Below are 17,652 nucleotides of genomic sequence, written 5' to 3' on the forward strand. Positions count from 1 at the left end.
AGTGATGAATAGTTACTCCTCATTCTAAAGAATGATTATTCCTTATAATAAAAATATAACCAAATTAAAAAAATAACTAAATTATAGGAATAACTACTACATTTTGATTTGTATTACAATCTACTAAACATGCTTTAGTGTCTAATGAGGTACCAACTTACCTAAGGTGGTGTTGATACTTAGGCCTGTCCATAGGTTGAGCCGGGTTGGTTTTGGACCCAACCTCGACTCAACCCGCTAGCATCAAGTGGAGGGCAAAGGAACCCAAAACCGACCACTGGCATCAATCAGTCGAGTTGATTTTCGGGTTCGGGTGTGGTTTGGTCAGTTGCTAGAATCTGCAAAATGTTGTCGGAAACTACAAAGCTTTGCTGAAAACTACATTTTTTGCCAAAATCTACAAATTTCGCATATAGCTCCAGTCAAGTTCGGGTTTCTTGGGTTTTGGAGAAGCAAACCCACCACTCGACCCGCCGGCATTGGTTCTTGGAATCAAATACCCGCCACTGACCAACTGGAGCTTCAATTCAGGCTAGAATCGAGTCGATGTCAAGCAGTTTGGTCGGTTTTTCAAGCTCTGGTCAGATCTGGACACCCCTATTGATACTTGAGTTTTGGCATAAGTGAAGAGGGAATGAAATTGACAGTGCTATGTACAAAATTGACCTCGATTTGGCCAAGGAGTGCGATCAATGGTTGTGACTTGTGATTGACACGTCAATGTAAATCCGCAGGCTCATGTTTTTTTCTCCAAGAATATTTAACCAATAAAATAGAAACGTAACTTGTCACTGGCATAACATTGCAAGTCTTAATTCTGTACACCTAGTGACACCAAAGTGAAGCACAAGCCACTCTATAGGAGTTACTGTCAGTGCTATTTGTGAAAAACATTTTAAGATTACGTTACGGTTTTCAAAGAATATTTCACTTCATCTCACTATCTCAGTAATTACAAATAGTAAAAGTGTTTTTCCTAGAAGTTATCCAAGAGAATGGTGCAAAACATCAAACTGAAGCAAATTGACATTTATAAGATGGTTAAAGCCAAAAGTGCTGTGTCCCAAGTCCACAATTCAGCTTGCCGCAGCCAAGCCATATTCCAGCAGCAACTCCATAAGCTCAGCTTAAAGGATAACTGATGCCGCATCACTTAGTTCGTTAATTTGAATTCAATAAGCAATTCCTATTATGTAGGAGAGCAGATAGGAAGATTAGGCTGGTTATCATGGATTGAGATCTGGTGCAAATTGTATTTCGAATTGGATGTAACTGCTATCAGAAGATGTATTTAAATACAGAAAGGGATGAATAAAGGGCAGCCGATTAGTTCCCCCCCCCCCCCCCCCCCCCCCAAAAAAAAAAACACACCTTTCCTCTCTCTTATTCTTGAAGATTAGTCATCTCAAATTTGACTATTTATTCATTTTCATAACAGGGTTGTATAAAAAAGCCATCCATTTAATGTGACAAATGTGGGAAGACAAGAAAATACGTATATATTTTCTTGAAGAGTGACATTGGGAGATGGAATCACATATTAATCCCTTTCAAAAGAAAAGATACCACAGTTAGCTGATAAGACGTAAACTAACTTGAACTGATGCATCACAGACTGCCCATTAGTAAGGCAATTAGGCACAAAACCCTGATTAAATAAAAATTTTGTTCAATTATGCGTCTCAGTGTCTGTCTGTGTATGCCTGCATGTGTATGAGAGAGGGAGAATAGAAGAAATTATCATTGAAAATGAAGGAAAACATATTTAATACTAAGTTAGTTGCAGACTAGTATCCTAATCTCTTTTCCAACCTTGGATTGTCTTGGACAATCTCATTGTTGGATTATTCTAAACCTTTGTGTCCTACAAAATCATATAAGAAAAGGACAAAGGATAAGCACAGAATTCTTATTCCTAGTTGTCACTTCTCTGAACCACCTCTCTTGCCAAAAATGCTTTCGTTACTCAAACAGTGTAGTGTTGCTGAATGGTTTCAATATCAAGTCCCTTCAATTTCACAACAGACTCAACATGCCCCTTAAGTGTGTGGAGCTCCCTCAACCTGGAAACCAAATAGAAAGAACATAAATCAAGATACATTGATATTCAATTGTTAACATAATATCAGCTTCCCTGAACAGTACCTGGCAACTTCAGCTCGCCTCTTGGCCTGTTCAGCAATTTCAGACAACTCCCTATGACTGTTCTTATCATTGAAGAGTTCCGATGATTCTGGAGGCTGCAGTCCATGCAGAGTACGTTGAGCTGCAGCCCATTGTGCCTCCCTCTCTCCCCTTCCATAATCCTTCTTTGTTGTGAAAGCAGTCTGGACAACATTGTGCAATAAAAGTAAGGGTCAAAGACTGGTAAAAAATATTTGCCCAAATCTCCCAACATTCCTTGTAATAAATGAAAAATCAATTACCTTATTTTGGAGTAGATTATTCCAGGCTTTGCCACTCAATGCATATCGTATCATGAATTTAAGAATATCCAGAGGGATGTAAAAGATGATGCTGTAGAGCCAAATAACACCAGCCCATCCCCAACCAATTCCACGCATCCTTGCAAAGCCCCAATTTCCATACACAGCAATGATAGTAGCCACCTTAAAAAATCAATCAGAAAATAAGTAGTTAGATCATTTGTGTTATGTGCAAGAGAACCATATCATCAACCAGAAACTAGATTTTCCTATTACTCACCAACTGTGCTATAAGAAAAGCAACCATAAGCAAGAGACCAGGGCGTTCAACATAAGACCAGCTTCGAGACCGAGTAACAAAGATTAGTGCCTGACTTACAATACTCACTTGAAGATAGACAGCTGCTGTAAGCTCGTAATTGTTGTTCCTGATAGATCTTACACCAAACTTATCCTGCCAATTTATTTAGGTATAATTAAATTTGCAATTGGATTGATTTCACGAAGGGAACAATAGTGAGAAAATATTTCCAGAAGTCCAAGCAACTGCCATAAAATTTGTATTGTAATCAATTTATTAGCTGGGTTAATGATTTTCTTACTGAGAAGAAGTCAGTTTTGTGAGCAGCCCAGAAGAAAACAAGAGTCATAACAGCTAGATAGGTGCCGAGGACAATGCCAGTAGCAAAGATCTCTTTAAGCTTCCATGAGTCCGGAAGAGGAGAAGGCTTCACCCTGTCTTTTGAAATGGTCATAATAGTCCCATCATTGAGTATGGCAATTATCAGAACCATGAACGGTGAGAAATCAAATTTCCATATCAGCGCCAGTAGCATAAAACCCAGAACAATACGAATGGTTATGGAAACTGCATAGATGGTGTAGTTCTTCATTCTCTGGAAAATGGCTCTGCTAGTCAATACAGCACTAATAATTACACTCAATCCTGGCTCTGTCAGTACTATGTCTGATGCACCCCGGGCTGCATCTGTTGCATCAGCTACTGCAATTCCAATATCTGCCTTCTTTAGAGCTGGGGCATCATTCACACCATCTCCAGTCATCCCACATATATGCTTCTTCTCTTGCAGCCTCCTCACAATTTCATATTTATGCTCTGCAGGCTTCCAGTTAGTTCCATTTGAAAAATCTCACAATCATTCAACTAAACTTTGAATCATCCCAAAATGAAACATATACAAACATTCAAGAAATAAAATCTCACACTGATTTTCCTTGATTTTTGAATTTTCTAGAATTGTTTACATATTTTATCAATTCATTCCCAAAAATAGAATCTTGTACAGAATGGTTTAAAATGTTACAATGGCTAACAGTGAAAACCTCATAAATTTCATTCAATATAAAGCATTTAGTAAAATTACCCGGGAAGACACCAGCAAAACCATCAGCCTTCTCAATAAGCTCATCAACGGGAATGGTAGCAATGGACTCTTCCTTGTGCTCCCCTAGTAGGGTGGAAGAAGGATACATGTTTGTTCCCATGCCAAGCCTGCGACCAGTCTCCTTCCCAATGGCTAGCTGGTCACCAGTGATCATCTTAACATTGACACCGAGATTGAGGGCACGGCGAATTGTCTCTGCACTGTCATGCCTTGGAGGATCAAAAAGAGGCAATAGACCCACAAACTGCCATGGTCCTCCTGCGCTCTCTTTTGTTTTTTCTGGCACAGTCTGATAGTAATAGACAATGAATGACATATAAGTTTGGTTATCTGAACAGCTTTATCATCCAAGTAGAATTCTGAGGAAAATAAAACACAAACTCACTTGTCTAGCAACAGCAAGAGAGCGAAGACCACGATCAGCAAACTTATCGATGATTGCATGAGCTCTCTGTCTTGCATCATCCCGGAGGTTGCATAGCTCTATGATCTGGTAGAGATTTCAAATACTTAGCTATAGAGATAACAAGAAAAATAGTTTGAAGAAGGTAAAACAAAGGAAAAAATTCAGTAGTGTAATTCAGATAATCTATCACCTGCTCTGGTGCTCCTTTGCTAACTCGGTGCCAGTTGCCTTCAGAGTCTTTGTATGTTATCGCTGTACGCTTATCAACTGGGTTAAAGGGCAAGAAATGTACCTCAGTGATACCTTCTCTGGCCTGCCATGCAAAAAACGCAAAACAAGATATGGTTTTTTATTATTCAACTATAGAATGGTTTCCCAATGCTTAAAATGCTCTGTGAAAATACTGCCCTAGTTAACATAAGGCTGGTTCAAAACTGTCCAACAAAGTGCATTGGAACTAACCTTCTTATCTATACTAAGGAAAGAAATTAATTGAAAAACACTTCCAATAATCCACTGTTAAATTTTGAGTACATTATCATTTAGCAATGCATATTAACGATTTAAAAATACTCCAAAATCTTCCCAGTTCTTTGTATATCTACAACAGTTTTGCATTAAATGTTAACCTAGAGGCTCCATCTGGATTGACAAGGAAACCAATATATATTTATGTGGCATCTTATCTATATTTGATAGGTAAATTTATTTATTTAGAATGATTCTAATACACCAGAACCATACTAGAGTTATCCCTTGATGCATCTTATCCTAAGCACTTTCAATCATTTTCCTTGCCTGAGCAGATCCCACAGCCATAGAAAAAAACATGACTTTCAAACAAAATGAATAAGGGAAATATCACATAGATTAAATTTTTCTTGTATACATACCTCCTTGGGGTCACCCAACATACCAACAATACAAGCATCAATAGCATCCTGATTCTCAACCCTAGAAGCCCTAGCCCCAAGTAAAATCAAAGTGTCCTGGTTCACATCCTTCACAAATACCTGTTAATTAACCAAATACTTCCATGATTAATGAATCACTGAGTATCAAAATTGTTGATTTTCTCAAAAATAAGATCACAGTCCAAGTTCTTATGTAAGTCCTTTTCGTTTTAACTCATCTATTTTTAGTGTTATGTTAGATACAAACTCATCTATAATTCAATCACAAACCTCAACCATGGACCTGTCAACTGTAAGCTTGTTGAGAGTAAGAGTCCCAGTCTTGTCACTACATAGGACGTCCATTCCAGCCATCTCTTCAATGGCTGTCATCCTCTTGGTGATAGCCCCCTGTTGTGACAGCCTGTGGGAACCAATAGCCATTGTCACAGACAATACAGTTGGCATTGCTATTGGGATACCTCCAATGAGAAGTACCAAGAGATTGTCAATCCCATCCCTGTATGCACGGTGCTGAATTGGGTACATTACAATTAGCTCCACTGCCATCCCCACAGCAATCGAGCATATGCAGAAGTTTCCAATTGCAGTCAAAACCTGATCAAACAATCACCATCCAGTGCACATTAGTGAAAACAAATAAAACATTTAATTGGAAGGTCTAATTGTTCAAACTTAATGCCATCAATGTAGAACTGATTTCAGTACATAGAAACATTTGTCAACTTCATTGAAAATTTTAGAAGCCTGAACTTTACCAAATTCTGTATTGCAATATTCCAACATAATGAGGTTTTCAGTAATTATTTAGTAAGCTCATTAATTATAAGGAAATTATATCACAATTTCATAAAGTATCCCCCCTCCCTACCCTCTCATTCATGAGTCTTTCTCAGATTCTTTCACTATATTTTGCACTTAGCTGTAGAGATAATACCTTTTGGAAGTGTCCTACTTGGTTAGTGCTGTCGACCAAGTGAGCAGCCTTGCCGAAGAAAGTGTGCACACCAGTGGCAATCACAACAGCCTCAATCTCACCTTGCTTGACAGTGGACCCAGAGAAGACTTCAACACCCGGGTGTTTTGTAACTGGCAAAGACTCACCGGTTAGGGAAGACTGGTCAATCTTAAGCGGGTCTCCCTCCAAGAGACGAGCATCAGCTGGGATGATATCTCCTAACTTGACACTAATCACATCTCCTGGTACCAAGATTGCAGCATCTTGCTCTGTCCATCTTCCATCTCTCAAAACCTACAGGCAATCAAGCAAGCATATGAATTTACTACTTCACACAAGGAGAGTGTATTTCTTATGGATATTATTGTAGCCACATTATCATGTACAATTACCTTGGCTTTTGGTGCAAGACCTGCCATAAGTGCTGCAGCAGCATTGCCTGCATTGTTTTCTTCTATGAAGCTTATGGTGGAGTTAATAATAAGCAATGCCACTATCCCCACAAAATCCTGCCAGTCTGGTGGGCGCCCCTGCATTAGATCATTAAAAAAAGAAAAAAAGAATAATGTTACATATGATACAGAGAATTTGTTATTATATGAGTGTGTGTGTGTGAGAGAGAGAGAGAGAGAGATGTTACCCCTCCATTTGCCAAAGCTATGGCCATGATAGCAGCAGCCTCCATCACCCATGATAGAGGATTCCACATAAAACCCAAGAATTTCAGAAACTTATTTTCCTGTTTCAGTATTGTTTTTAACAGGTCAGTTTATTATTGCCTTAAAAACTAGATGTGAATAGAAGAAAATATACACAAAAGTAGCATTAACATTGCCTTCTTTTCTTCTAGCTTGTTTTGGCCAAAGATTTGGATCCTCTTTTGGCCTTCCTCGGTTGACAAACCCGCTCTTGTGCATTGCAACTGTTCAAATACTTCCTGAATTGGTATGCGCTCCTGTATGCATACACATAACATCATGAATAATTCAATAACTTAGCACCTTCAATTTTCAAATTCAGAAAAATATTTTAGTTAATTTTTTTTTTTTCCCCAGTTGCTAAAATGAGACTTTAAAAGTTAAAACCATTCCTTCTAATTAAAGTCCATTTCGACAAATCAAAAAATATGATACAATTATCTAATCCATATATGCACCTTAATGGGGGAAAAAATAATACTAAAACTGGCCATAATAGGTAGAATTATTTTTTTACATTGTTCCGTGTACTGAGTAACAGTGAAGTGATTTAAGATTTTGATTTGTTCAATTTTCACACATTTTCTCAACCACCAAACAGAGACCAAAAATGTCAATGACTAACACAGAAACAGCTTCTGTGTGCACATCAACTTTTTTAGAGTTCTGATTCTTAACAAAAATACAAACTTTTAGGGTTCTGCGTTATTATTTATTTATTTATTATTATTATTGCAATAAAATAAACAACATATTGACCTTATCTTATTAAAAGACATTAGACATCTAGAACAATTATTGAGTACTCCAAAAGTGACTCAATGTTTTCTCCGCTCACATAACTGTGTATCTCATTAATTAAATATATAATAGAACCACCATTCATGTCGTTTATGTTTGTCGTACAAACAAAAGGAATCTTAAAATGATTTATTATATTCCTGCTTCAAGCACAGTGCACTAACAAAGACATATCAATACCAAAAACACAAAAAGGAGACGCAGAAAACACTTTTTAAGAACAAAAAAACAGATTTTACAGAAACACTTTTCTCATCAAACACATTAACCAAAAAAAAAACATTGTGTGACAAAACAAAAACAAAATATATATATATATAATACCAAAAACACAAAAAGGAGACGCAGAAAACACTTTTTAAGAACAAAAAAACAGATTTTACAAAAACACTTTTATCATCAAACACATTAACCAAAAAAAAAAAAAAAACATTGTGTGACAAAACAAAAACAAAAAATATATATATAATACCAAAAACACAAAAAGGAGACGCAGAAAACACTTTTTAAGAACAAAAAAAAACAGATTTTACAAAAACACTTTTCTCATCAAACACATTAACCAAAAAAAAAAAAAAAACATTGTGTGACAAAACAAAAACAAAAAATATATATAAAGTACCAAAAACACAAAAAGGAGACGCAGAAAACACTTTTTAAGTACAAAAAAAAAACAGATTTTACAAAAACACTTTTCTCATCAAACACATTAACCAAAAAAAAAAAAAAAAACATTGTGTGACAAAATAAAAACAAAAAATATATATATAATGAAATCTACAAAAAAGAAAGAATAAAAACATACAAGATCTACGCTCTCCTTCTTTATCTCTTCCAAGCTTAAGCCTTTGTTCTCAGCCATTTTGTTTTTTCCGTAAGCTTTCTCACACTCAAAGGAAACCTATATGAATGATGAATGAGAATGAATCCTTCTCTCTCACACACTCACACTCTGCGGGGGCCACTAGTTCGTTGCGGAAAATAGAAAGAGGATCCCTATATATTTTTTTCTCAACAAACAAGAGTAATGTTATATAAACACTACATATATTTTATCTCAAATTTCACACACATTTAGTTGGCATGCTACAACTTATAAACTTTTTTTTTTTTTCCTTTGACAGAGTTTGAGTTTGAATAGGTGAGTAATTATTATTAAGGATAAACTTAAACACAGTAACTTATGCGCATTTATTAAGTTCTCTAATACTTACAATGTTATCAAAAAAAAAAAAAAAAGGTTTCCTAATATTTAGTTAGAGTATTTGAATTCAATCAGGAAACCTAATGCAATGTATTTAAGGTTTACCCTATTAGCAATTACTAATTAATATAATAATAATAATAATTAATTGAATTATTTAGATTAAAAAGAAATAATAAAGAGAGTAGTGAGTAGTGAGGTGAGGTGTTTAATTGAGAAAGTTTAGAGGTGATATGAGAGAATTAAGGAGCGAGAGTGTTGGTGGTCCCTTTGGCCCAGGTCATCCGCCTTAGAATTCCATTTTGCTATGCTCACCCTCACCCTCACCCTCACCCTCCAATACAGTTCTCACAGAATCTCACTCTTCCTTCTGCTGTGGTGTGTTGCTGTGAGTGTGGCCACGTGCAAAGTGTTAGAAGACTATAATAATATATATATTATTTAGATTTATGTGTTGTTCTTTAGGTTCTCCTCTTAAAGTTCGGTCATGTGATTACTTAATTAAAAAAATATACTTTTATCTTATGAAAAAAAATTCACATGACACTTAAATACTGTACATAAATCTTACTTATATATTATTATTTGTATGTATAGACTATAGTGGAACAGATTAGTCATTAAGGTGGTTTATACATTTCTTTTCCTTTTTCTTTTTTAATCCGTAGTTCCAACTTTTTTCCCTTTATAAAAAGTCCTCGATTTTTTTTTTTTTTTTTTTTTTATCCTTTTCCTACTACGACATTAGCCATTAGGGTCATGATTTATTATTTTATACCAAATTGTTGTTGAGGGCGAAAAATAAAAGTACGGATTGAGTTACACCAAATTTTGTTATTATTATTCTTATCTGTATAGCTTGTACTTTTTTTTTTTTTTGATAGGATATATAGCTTGTACTTCTCACATCACATCAATACGATAATTATACGCTACATTGAATCCAAATCCAAAAAGTACTTCTAGAACTCATCAAAAAAGAGTACTTCTAGAACATTGATTGTAGTTGCGGCAAAGTGTATGGGTCACATAATAGTCACATAGTAAACGTAAACCACGTGGCATAAAATTGTGTTTGTCACATTTTCACAATAATGTAAGTCATCTGAAATTATATATATTTTTTCCGATAGGTGTACAAGTTTACCCCAGGAATTCTAATTTTATGAGAGTTGGTCCACTAATTTTTTGCATTGTATTAATTAATTTATTTAATTGTTAGTATTCACATTCAAGACTTCCCTCAAAAAAAAAAAAAAAAAAAAAAAAAAAAAAAATTCAAGCTAAAAATTTAGTGTTGCGATGATAGGCCCAGTAATATATATAAGGCCGAGAGTCTAGTCCGAGGACGCCTAGTAGTCCGAGGACGGTTAAGCGCTATCATGGAAGTCTGCATTAGTGAATAAAGAGATGGGGTTTGGTCATAAGAATCCAAGAAGGTGGTCTGAGGAGGATTGCCACCTTGGCTAAGCAAAGCAGAGGTCTGAAGGTATGGTTTGCCATCCAGGACGATGTTCCAGGAGATTCTGTTGATAAGGATACTCATCATGAAGGTATAGGACAAAGGGAAATTATGAAATATCTAAAAGAAAGCTGCTATCACCACATTGAATGCTCTGTAGCTAATTCTCTAACCGCATTAATGAGGAAGTGATACCTGAACAGTAATTTTCAACCTTACAGTTGCTCCCAAAGATTTCAAGCTGTTGATGGGACAAGGATCAATGCTAGTAATCTGATCTACACGTGGAAGGTGGAGATGAAATAAGAAAAAGTATAAAAGAGAAAGAATACCCTAAGGAAGAAGGGGGAGAATGAAGAGAAAAATATTATAGCAACAAGAACGATGTTTGTAATCATATTCAAGGGATATATACAAGAACTGATCTTCTCAGATTGTGCCAAGGACGATTCTCTTTGAATTAAATTATTTTATCTTTGCTTCTTGGTCATTTGGGCCAACTATAGTTGCTGCATGATTCATTAAGGCCTAGTTTTTAAACTCATTCTCTATGAATTCATTGTATTGGGCTCTTTGGGCCTAATTCTTTGAACCCTTTGGGCCGAGGAACCAAATCTTGCCCTTACAATTGGCGCCGTTTGTGGGAAATTCTTGTACTTTAGTGAGTCTAGCGCTTAGTTATGGTAGGTTTGGGGCTAGATAAGGAGGAATCTATGGGGTCCCAATGTCAAGATCACTTTCTCAATCTTGAGCGAAGGAGGGACCGAAAGGTTAGTGTGCATACTACCCATACTGGTAGGAGTTAATCTCGAAGTGGGAGTCACGTTTCTCATAAGAAGATACCAAAGCCATGCAGCTTGAGATTGTGCGTTTGCGAAGGAGGTTGCGCTGTGAACGATGGAGAAGAACTCTTTCAAATTCTAATGTTTCTTTCAGATGATGATAGGGATGGCAGTTATAGACCCAGGTCAAGGACTCCTCCCAGTGAGTCTTTCTCATGTGATGAAGACTACCATCATGAGCGCAAAAATAGGAGCTCATCTTGCAAAGGCCTGGGAAACCACGTTATGAGCAAAGCATTAAACTAGATTTCCAAATCACCTTTCACACGCCTAATTGAAGGAGGAAGACTCCCTCGGCAGTTCACTCAACCAACATTCACCATGTACAATAGTAGAACAAACCCTGTAGAGCATGTAAGCCACTTCAACCAGAGAATGGATGTGCATTCCAAGAATGATGCCTTGATGTGCAAGGTATTCCCATCTAGCTTGGGGCCTGTGGCAATGAGGTGGTTTGATGGCCTGGGAGCAGGTTCTATTGATTTATTTAAGGAACTCACTTGGGCATTTGGATCTCTCTTTATCACGTGCAATAGGGTTCATCAGCTCTTAGACTCCTTGTTGTCTATGACCATGCGAGAAGGGGAGACCCTGAAAACATATTCAGACAGATACTAGGAGATGTTCAATGAGATAGATGAGGACTTTGATGATGTGGCCATAAGGACTTTCAAGGTTGGCCTACCTGCCGAGCATGATTTGAGAAAGCCATTGACCAAGAAACCTGTAAGGAGTGTGCGTCAGCTCATGGATTGTATTGATGAATATAAACGGGTCAAGGAAGACCAACAACAGGGGAAGGAGAAGGTTAAGGTTATCCCTCAGGATAAGAGGGATTTTAGGTCGGACAGGTATAACAATTAGTGGCCCCACAGAGTTTTTGCTAGGCAATCTGGACCTACTGCTACTCAAGTGGTCAGCACGGTGTTCTGAGAGCAGCGCATAAAGTTTTAGAAAAAAATCAAGAATGAGCTATACTTTAAATGGCCATATATGATAGAAGGAAATCTTATGAATCGTAATCAAAACATTCATTGCTAGTACCACCAGGAGAAAAGGCATACCATGGAAGATTGCAGAACCTTGTGGAATCATCTAGAATAGCTGGTTAGAGAAAGGAGGCTAAAGTAATTTTAATTCAGCCTAGTAGGCAAGGGGGCCAGTCGGGATTGGGACCTCGAAGAGATGCTTCTTCAAGAGCCCCTTTAGGCATAATTAATGTTATTCTCGCTGCTCTAAGGAGGACTAGCTCTCATCTCTCTAGCGTAATATTTGTAGCTCGGCCACCTACCGAGGACTCCAACTCTGAGCTAAAGAGGGCTAAGGTAGAGGTCTGACTAACGTTGAGTTTTTCAGATGAGGACAAGGTTGGCACCATGCAACCATGAACGGTGCAAAACTGCAAGTGCACAGTATCGTAGTTATATAGTAAAGTGATGAGAAGAGTATCGTCCTCAGGGATCAGTAACTTACTTTTGATAAATACCAAAATTATGCTAATCTCAATTTTATCTAAAGAAGTCACTAAGGTTTTTTGTAATTGGAATTCAAAATAAAATCAATTTAAATAAAAGATACGCAGAGGAAAAGAAAGATGCTGCTTGAAAATCAACTTAATGAGAAAGAAACTTCTAGGAAATCGATTTCACCTAATCCCTCACTATACTTTACTCATCTAGCTAATTGAATTTAATTCTCTTTGTTTGTTAGCAATCTCCAAACTCATCCAAAAGCCTCTTTTGATAGTCAATTGGAAACATTCTTGTTCATTATTTTACACAAGAGTATGCAATTTAATAAAACAAGAAAGCATTAAGACCAACGATTTTAATACTACATAGGTTCATACAAGTCTTTCAATCTCTATATTTACCTATGCTGAAATATTCAAGATCTATTCTATAATCCCCTTTTTCGACAGCAAATCACAAGATTAAAATCATCTAATTAATGGCCAATTAATTAGAAGCAATAAGCTTAGAATAAATCAGACAAACATGAAGAGAAATTGTTCAAATTAACATAGAAAAGCAAGCATAATTCGGAACTAGATTACATCGTTTTCCTAGAATAAAGAAAATTTAGTTCATGCTAAAAATTAAATTCAACATAAACGAATTCACCATAATTTTTCTGAGAAGATTTGAAGGAAAAATTGAACGCAAAAGAATCTTTTTCAGTGTCTTTTTTGCTTCAGCCCTCCTTTTTGCTTCAGCACTCTTTTCTTTTCTTTTTTTTGTTCAGCCCTCTTTCTTTCTTTTCTTTTGTTTCAGCCCTCTTTTTTGTTTCTGTTCAAGAACACCTTTTTTTGTTTCTGTTCAGCCCTCCTTTTCTTGTTAAGTGCCTCCTTTTTGCTTCCTTTAGCGCCTCCTTTTTGTTGTCTTCTTGTAGCCCTACGTTTTTTTCTTTTCTTTTTGACGTGTTGCCTTATTTTTTCAGCCCAAAACACTTTTTCAGCCCAAAACGTTTTTCAGCCCTCTTCTTTTTATTTGTGGTTCATCGCCTCCTTCTTTTCTTCTTTTCAGCCCTTCTTTTTTTTCTTAAGCGCCTCATTCTCTTTATCTTGCCAACTTCCAAGGCCAAAAATATTCTCTCTAGCTGCTTCACATCTCTTTTATTTGAGTAAATCTTTATTTTCTTCAAATTTGGAATAAAATTTAAATAACAAAAATCAAGTCTAAAATCAACAAAATAAATAAAATTATACTAAAGTTTAAAGTTGAGAAGTGATAAATTACACTCAATTATGCAAGTCATCAAACCACATGATGATTTCGTGGTGGTCACCCTTAACATAGGAGGGTATGATGTGAAGAGAGTGTTAGTGGATCAGGGTAGTGAGACAGAAATTATGTACCTTGATTTGTACAATGGGCTAAACTTGAAACTAGAGGATTTAACAAGTTATGATTCAGAAGTGGTGGAGGTGGACCTCATTGTGGTGGATGCTTATTCTCCCTACACTGCCATTGTAGCAAGACCTTGGCTTCATGCCCTGGGAGTTGTTTCTTCCACTCTCCACTTAAAAGTGAAATATTCGTCTGGTGATCAGATTGAGGAGCTGGTTAGGAGCCAATTCGTGGCTAGACAGTGCATCAGCCTGAAACTAGGTCCTCAACCTCTACTGATAGGGTTTTATAGCAATCAAAGACCACGGTGTTACCCTTGGATGAGACATCAAAAGGGGTGAAGTGTGAGGTGTTAGAGAAGATTGTCGTAGATGATGATTCAGAAAAGTTATTTCAGGTCGGAGCTTAACTACCTCCTCGGGAGAAGGAAGAGCTGATAGTGTTTCTTAAGAGAAATATTGACGTGTTTGCATGGAGTGATTACAACGCTCCGGAAGTGGATCTAAACTTCATCTGCCATCATTTGAATGTCAATCCGTCTGTCGTCCCCAAAAGGCAACCGCCTCGACGCTCATCTAAGGACCATTCAAATGCTGTCAAGGACAAGGTAATCAAACATAAGCAGGTTGGGGCTATTAAAGAGGTGTTTTACCCTGACTAGCTAACCAATACTGTAGTGGTGAAGAAGAAGAATGGAAAGTGCCGAGTATGTGTGGGCTTCACATATTTGAACAAGGCCTGTCCAAATACCACTGTAGGTCATCCTCGGATAAGCTTTTTAGATGTCTTCCAAGGATACCACCAAATACCACTAGCTCTGGGCGATTAGGAGAAGACAGTTTTTGTCACCCCTATTGGAAATTGTCACTACAAAGTGATGCCTTTTGGATTGAAGAATGCAGGGTCTAGGTATCAGAGAATGATGACCAGGATGTTTGAGCCACAATTAAGCAAAAATATTGAGGTTTATATAGATGATATGGTGGTGAAGAGTAAGGTGGTGTTCAAGCATGTGAGAGACCTTGAAAATATTTTTGAAATATTGAGGAAACACAAACTGCGCCTCAATGCTTCCAAGTGCTCCTTTGGCGTAGGATCAGACAAATTTCTAGGCTATATGGTCACCCATCGTGGAATTGAGGTCAACCTTGATCAGGTTAAGGCAATTAATAGTTTACGACCACCTCAAAATCCTAAAAAGGTTTAGAAACTAACAGAAATGATTGATGCCTTGAACCGATTTATCTCTCGGTTAGCGGACAGGTGCAGACCTTTCTTCCAATTATTAAAAAAATGGAAATGATTTGAGTAGATCAAAGAGTGCGCATTGGCTTTCCAGTAGCTTAAGGAATATCTTTCTCAGCCACCTGTTACGTCTAGACCCAAGGTGGATAAGGTCTTGTTTGCTTACATTGTTGTGGCTTCCCATACCGTGCGCTTGGTGCTGATACGGGTTGACAATGGTGTGCAGAGGCTAGTTTGCTATGTAAGCAATTCGTTGCATGAAGCAGAGATTTGATATTTACCACTGGAGAAGGCCATTTTGGCAGTAGTACATGCTACCCATAAACTCCCTCACTACTTCCAATCCCACACCATTGTTGTTTTAACCCAACTTCCGCTTCGATCACTACTTCAAAGAGCTGATTATAGTAGAAGGGTTACCAAGTGAGATACGATCCTAGGGGCTTTTGATATCAAGGATATGCCTCGCACCTCTATCAAGGGCCAGGTCCTCGCAGATTTGGTGGCTAAGTTTGCTGAATCCATATTAGAAGAAGAGATAGAGAAGCAGAACATGGATGGAAAATCAATTGGCATGGTCTCCTTGCAAAATCCTTCATCCTAGAAGGTATACGTTGATGGTGCAGCGAATCAAAGGGGGTCTGGAGTAGGGCTAGTTTTAATATCTCCTGAAAGGATCACTACTAAGAAGTCCTTAAGATTAGGTTTCTTGGCCACAAACAATTAAGGCTGAATATGAGGCTCTATTAGTAAGGATGATCATGGTTCAGAAAATGGGAGGAAAAGCAATGAAGATATTCTCTGATTCAAGGTTGGTTGTAGGCCAAGTGAAGGGGGAGTTGGAGGCTAGGGATGTAGGGATGCAAGAATACTTAAATCAGGTCAGACATTTACAATCAAAGTTTGAGTCTTTCAACTTATTACACATCCCTAAGAGCAGAAACACCCATGCTGATTCTCTAACCACTCTTGCAACCTCTTCAGCGCAGAGCTTGCCTAGGGTTATCATTGTTGAAGACTTATGCAAACCTACTGAGATAAAAAAAAAAGAGATGATCCAAATTCATCAAATTAGATTAGAACTTAGCTAGATGGACTCTATTGTGCTATTCCTTAAGGTGGATATCTTGCCCGAGGGGAAGTCTGAGGCTGACAAAGTGTGAAAGAAGACTCCTCAGTTTTGGCTGTCCAAGGACCAAAAGTTGTACAAACGCTCTTTTTATGGGGCCATATTTGCTATGCATACACCCTGAGGCATCAGAACTACTCCTGAAGGAGTTACATGAAAAAATTTGTGGAAGCCACAAGAGGCAGATCCTTATCTCACAGAGCCTTCACTCAGGGATATTAGTGGCTGAACATGCAGAAGGAAGCACAAGAGTACGTGAAGAAGTGTGACCAATGCCAAAGATTCGCCCCAAACATTCATCAACTAGGGGGAGTAACCCTCTGTCCAGCCCTTAGCCATTTGCTCAATGGGGTTTGGATATTGTAGGGCCTTTCCCAAATGCAGTAGTTAGGGACGGACCCAGGATTTCAAGCTAGGGGGGCCGGAGATAAGCGAAAAAAAAAATTTCAAATATGCATCCATATAGTATTAATATACTATCAACCAAGAAAAATACTCAAAAATCATTGTTTCTTAATATATTAAGATACAATCATCTACCAACAAAAACAATAGTCACGAAACACTATTATTTCTTAATACAATCATTTATGAAAAGGGAATTCGACGCTTTTTCAAATCTTTAAAATCATTTATGATTGAATCCAAACTAAATGTTGAAGCTATATCATTTTCAAAGTATAGCATCAAAGAATCCGCCAAAAAATCATTTTCCATTTTGTTTTGAAGGACACTATCACTACCGACAAACACTTTACCATTTTAATTCCTTGAAAGTTGAATCACTTTTCCTATTGCTGTGACTTGTCCCTATTTTATTTTATTGCCCAACTACCACACAAGAAACAATCAAACTCTGATATTTTCTCAAATCTCTAGAGACTCTACACTCTCTCTCTTTTCTATATAATATAAGAGAGATAGTCACAAACAAATAGAGAGTCACAATGCACAAAGACACAAAGACAGTCACAAAGCCAAAAAGCCAAAAAAAATAACACAAGCACAGATTCACTAAAACACAAACACCACAAGCACAGATTCTGAGATGTTGAAGGATAGATTAAATACTTGAGTCAGTTGAGTGTGAAGGCTAGAGCAAATCAAAGCCAGTAGCGGCGTCACGGCGAGACGGGTGTTACGTGGGTCTGCGAGATGGGTGTTGTGTGGTGGCGCATCATAGCGTGGGCAGAACAACAAGCTCTCTCTTCGCGTTTTGGCGACTTCACTCATGGCGTGAGCAGCGGTAGAGTCTCTCTCAGTTTGTTGCCTCTCACTCTCTCTATCTTGCCAGTTGCCTCTTAGCATTTAG

At 37.4% G+C, this 17,652-nt stretch overlaps 1 protein-coding gene across 1 annotated transcript; it reads right to left on the reverse strand.

The window, feature by feature from the left end:
- Positions 1–1,634: 1,634 nt before the first annotated feature.
- Positions 1,635–8,472, reverse strand: LOC126725829 (ATPase 9, plasma membrane-type). Its single transcript, XM_050430801.1, has 15 exons — positions 8,415–8,472; positions 6,946–7,065; positions 6,751–6,849; positions 6,503–6,640; positions 6,090–6,404; positions 5,423–5,749; positions 5,132–5,251; positions 4,429–4,551; positions 4,218–4,322; positions 3,812–4,121; positions 3,029–3,543; positions 2,707–2,880; positions 2,427–2,609; positions 2,146–2,327; positions 1,635–2,063 (listed from the first exon to the last, which is right to left on the reverse strand). The coding sequence occupies exons 1-15, from the start codon at positions 8,469–8,471 to the stop codon at positions 1,967–1,969; spliced, it is 2,865 nt and encodes a 954-aa protein (XP_050286758.1). The 5' UTR covers position 8,472; the 3' UTR covers positions 1,635–1,966.
- Positions 8,473–17,652: the final 9,180 nt, after the last annotated feature.

This window comes from Quercus robur, chromosome 5, assembly GCF_932294415.1.
Source record: "Quercus robur chromosome 5, dhQueRobu3.1, whole genome shotgun sequence".
Taxonomy (NCBI): domain Eukaryota; kingdom Viridiplantae; phylum Streptophyta; class Magnoliopsida; order Fagales; family Fagaceae; genus Quercus; species Quercus robur.

Bases quoted from the DNA above. Each gene is read 5' to 3' on its own strand.
- LOC126725829 (XM_050430801.1), bottom strand. From the start codon at position 8,471: ATGGCTGAGAACAAAGGCTTAAGCTTGGAAGAGATAAAGAAGGAGAGC. The intron at 5,750-6,089 runs GTATTATCTCTA...TTGTTTGATCAG, and splicing joins AAGTAGGACACTTCCAAAAG to GTTTTGACTGCAATTGGAAA. The intron at 4,552-5,131 runs GTATGTATACAA...TTTGCATGGCAG, and splicing joins TGTTGGGTGACCCCAAGGAG to GCCAGAGAAGGTATCACTGA.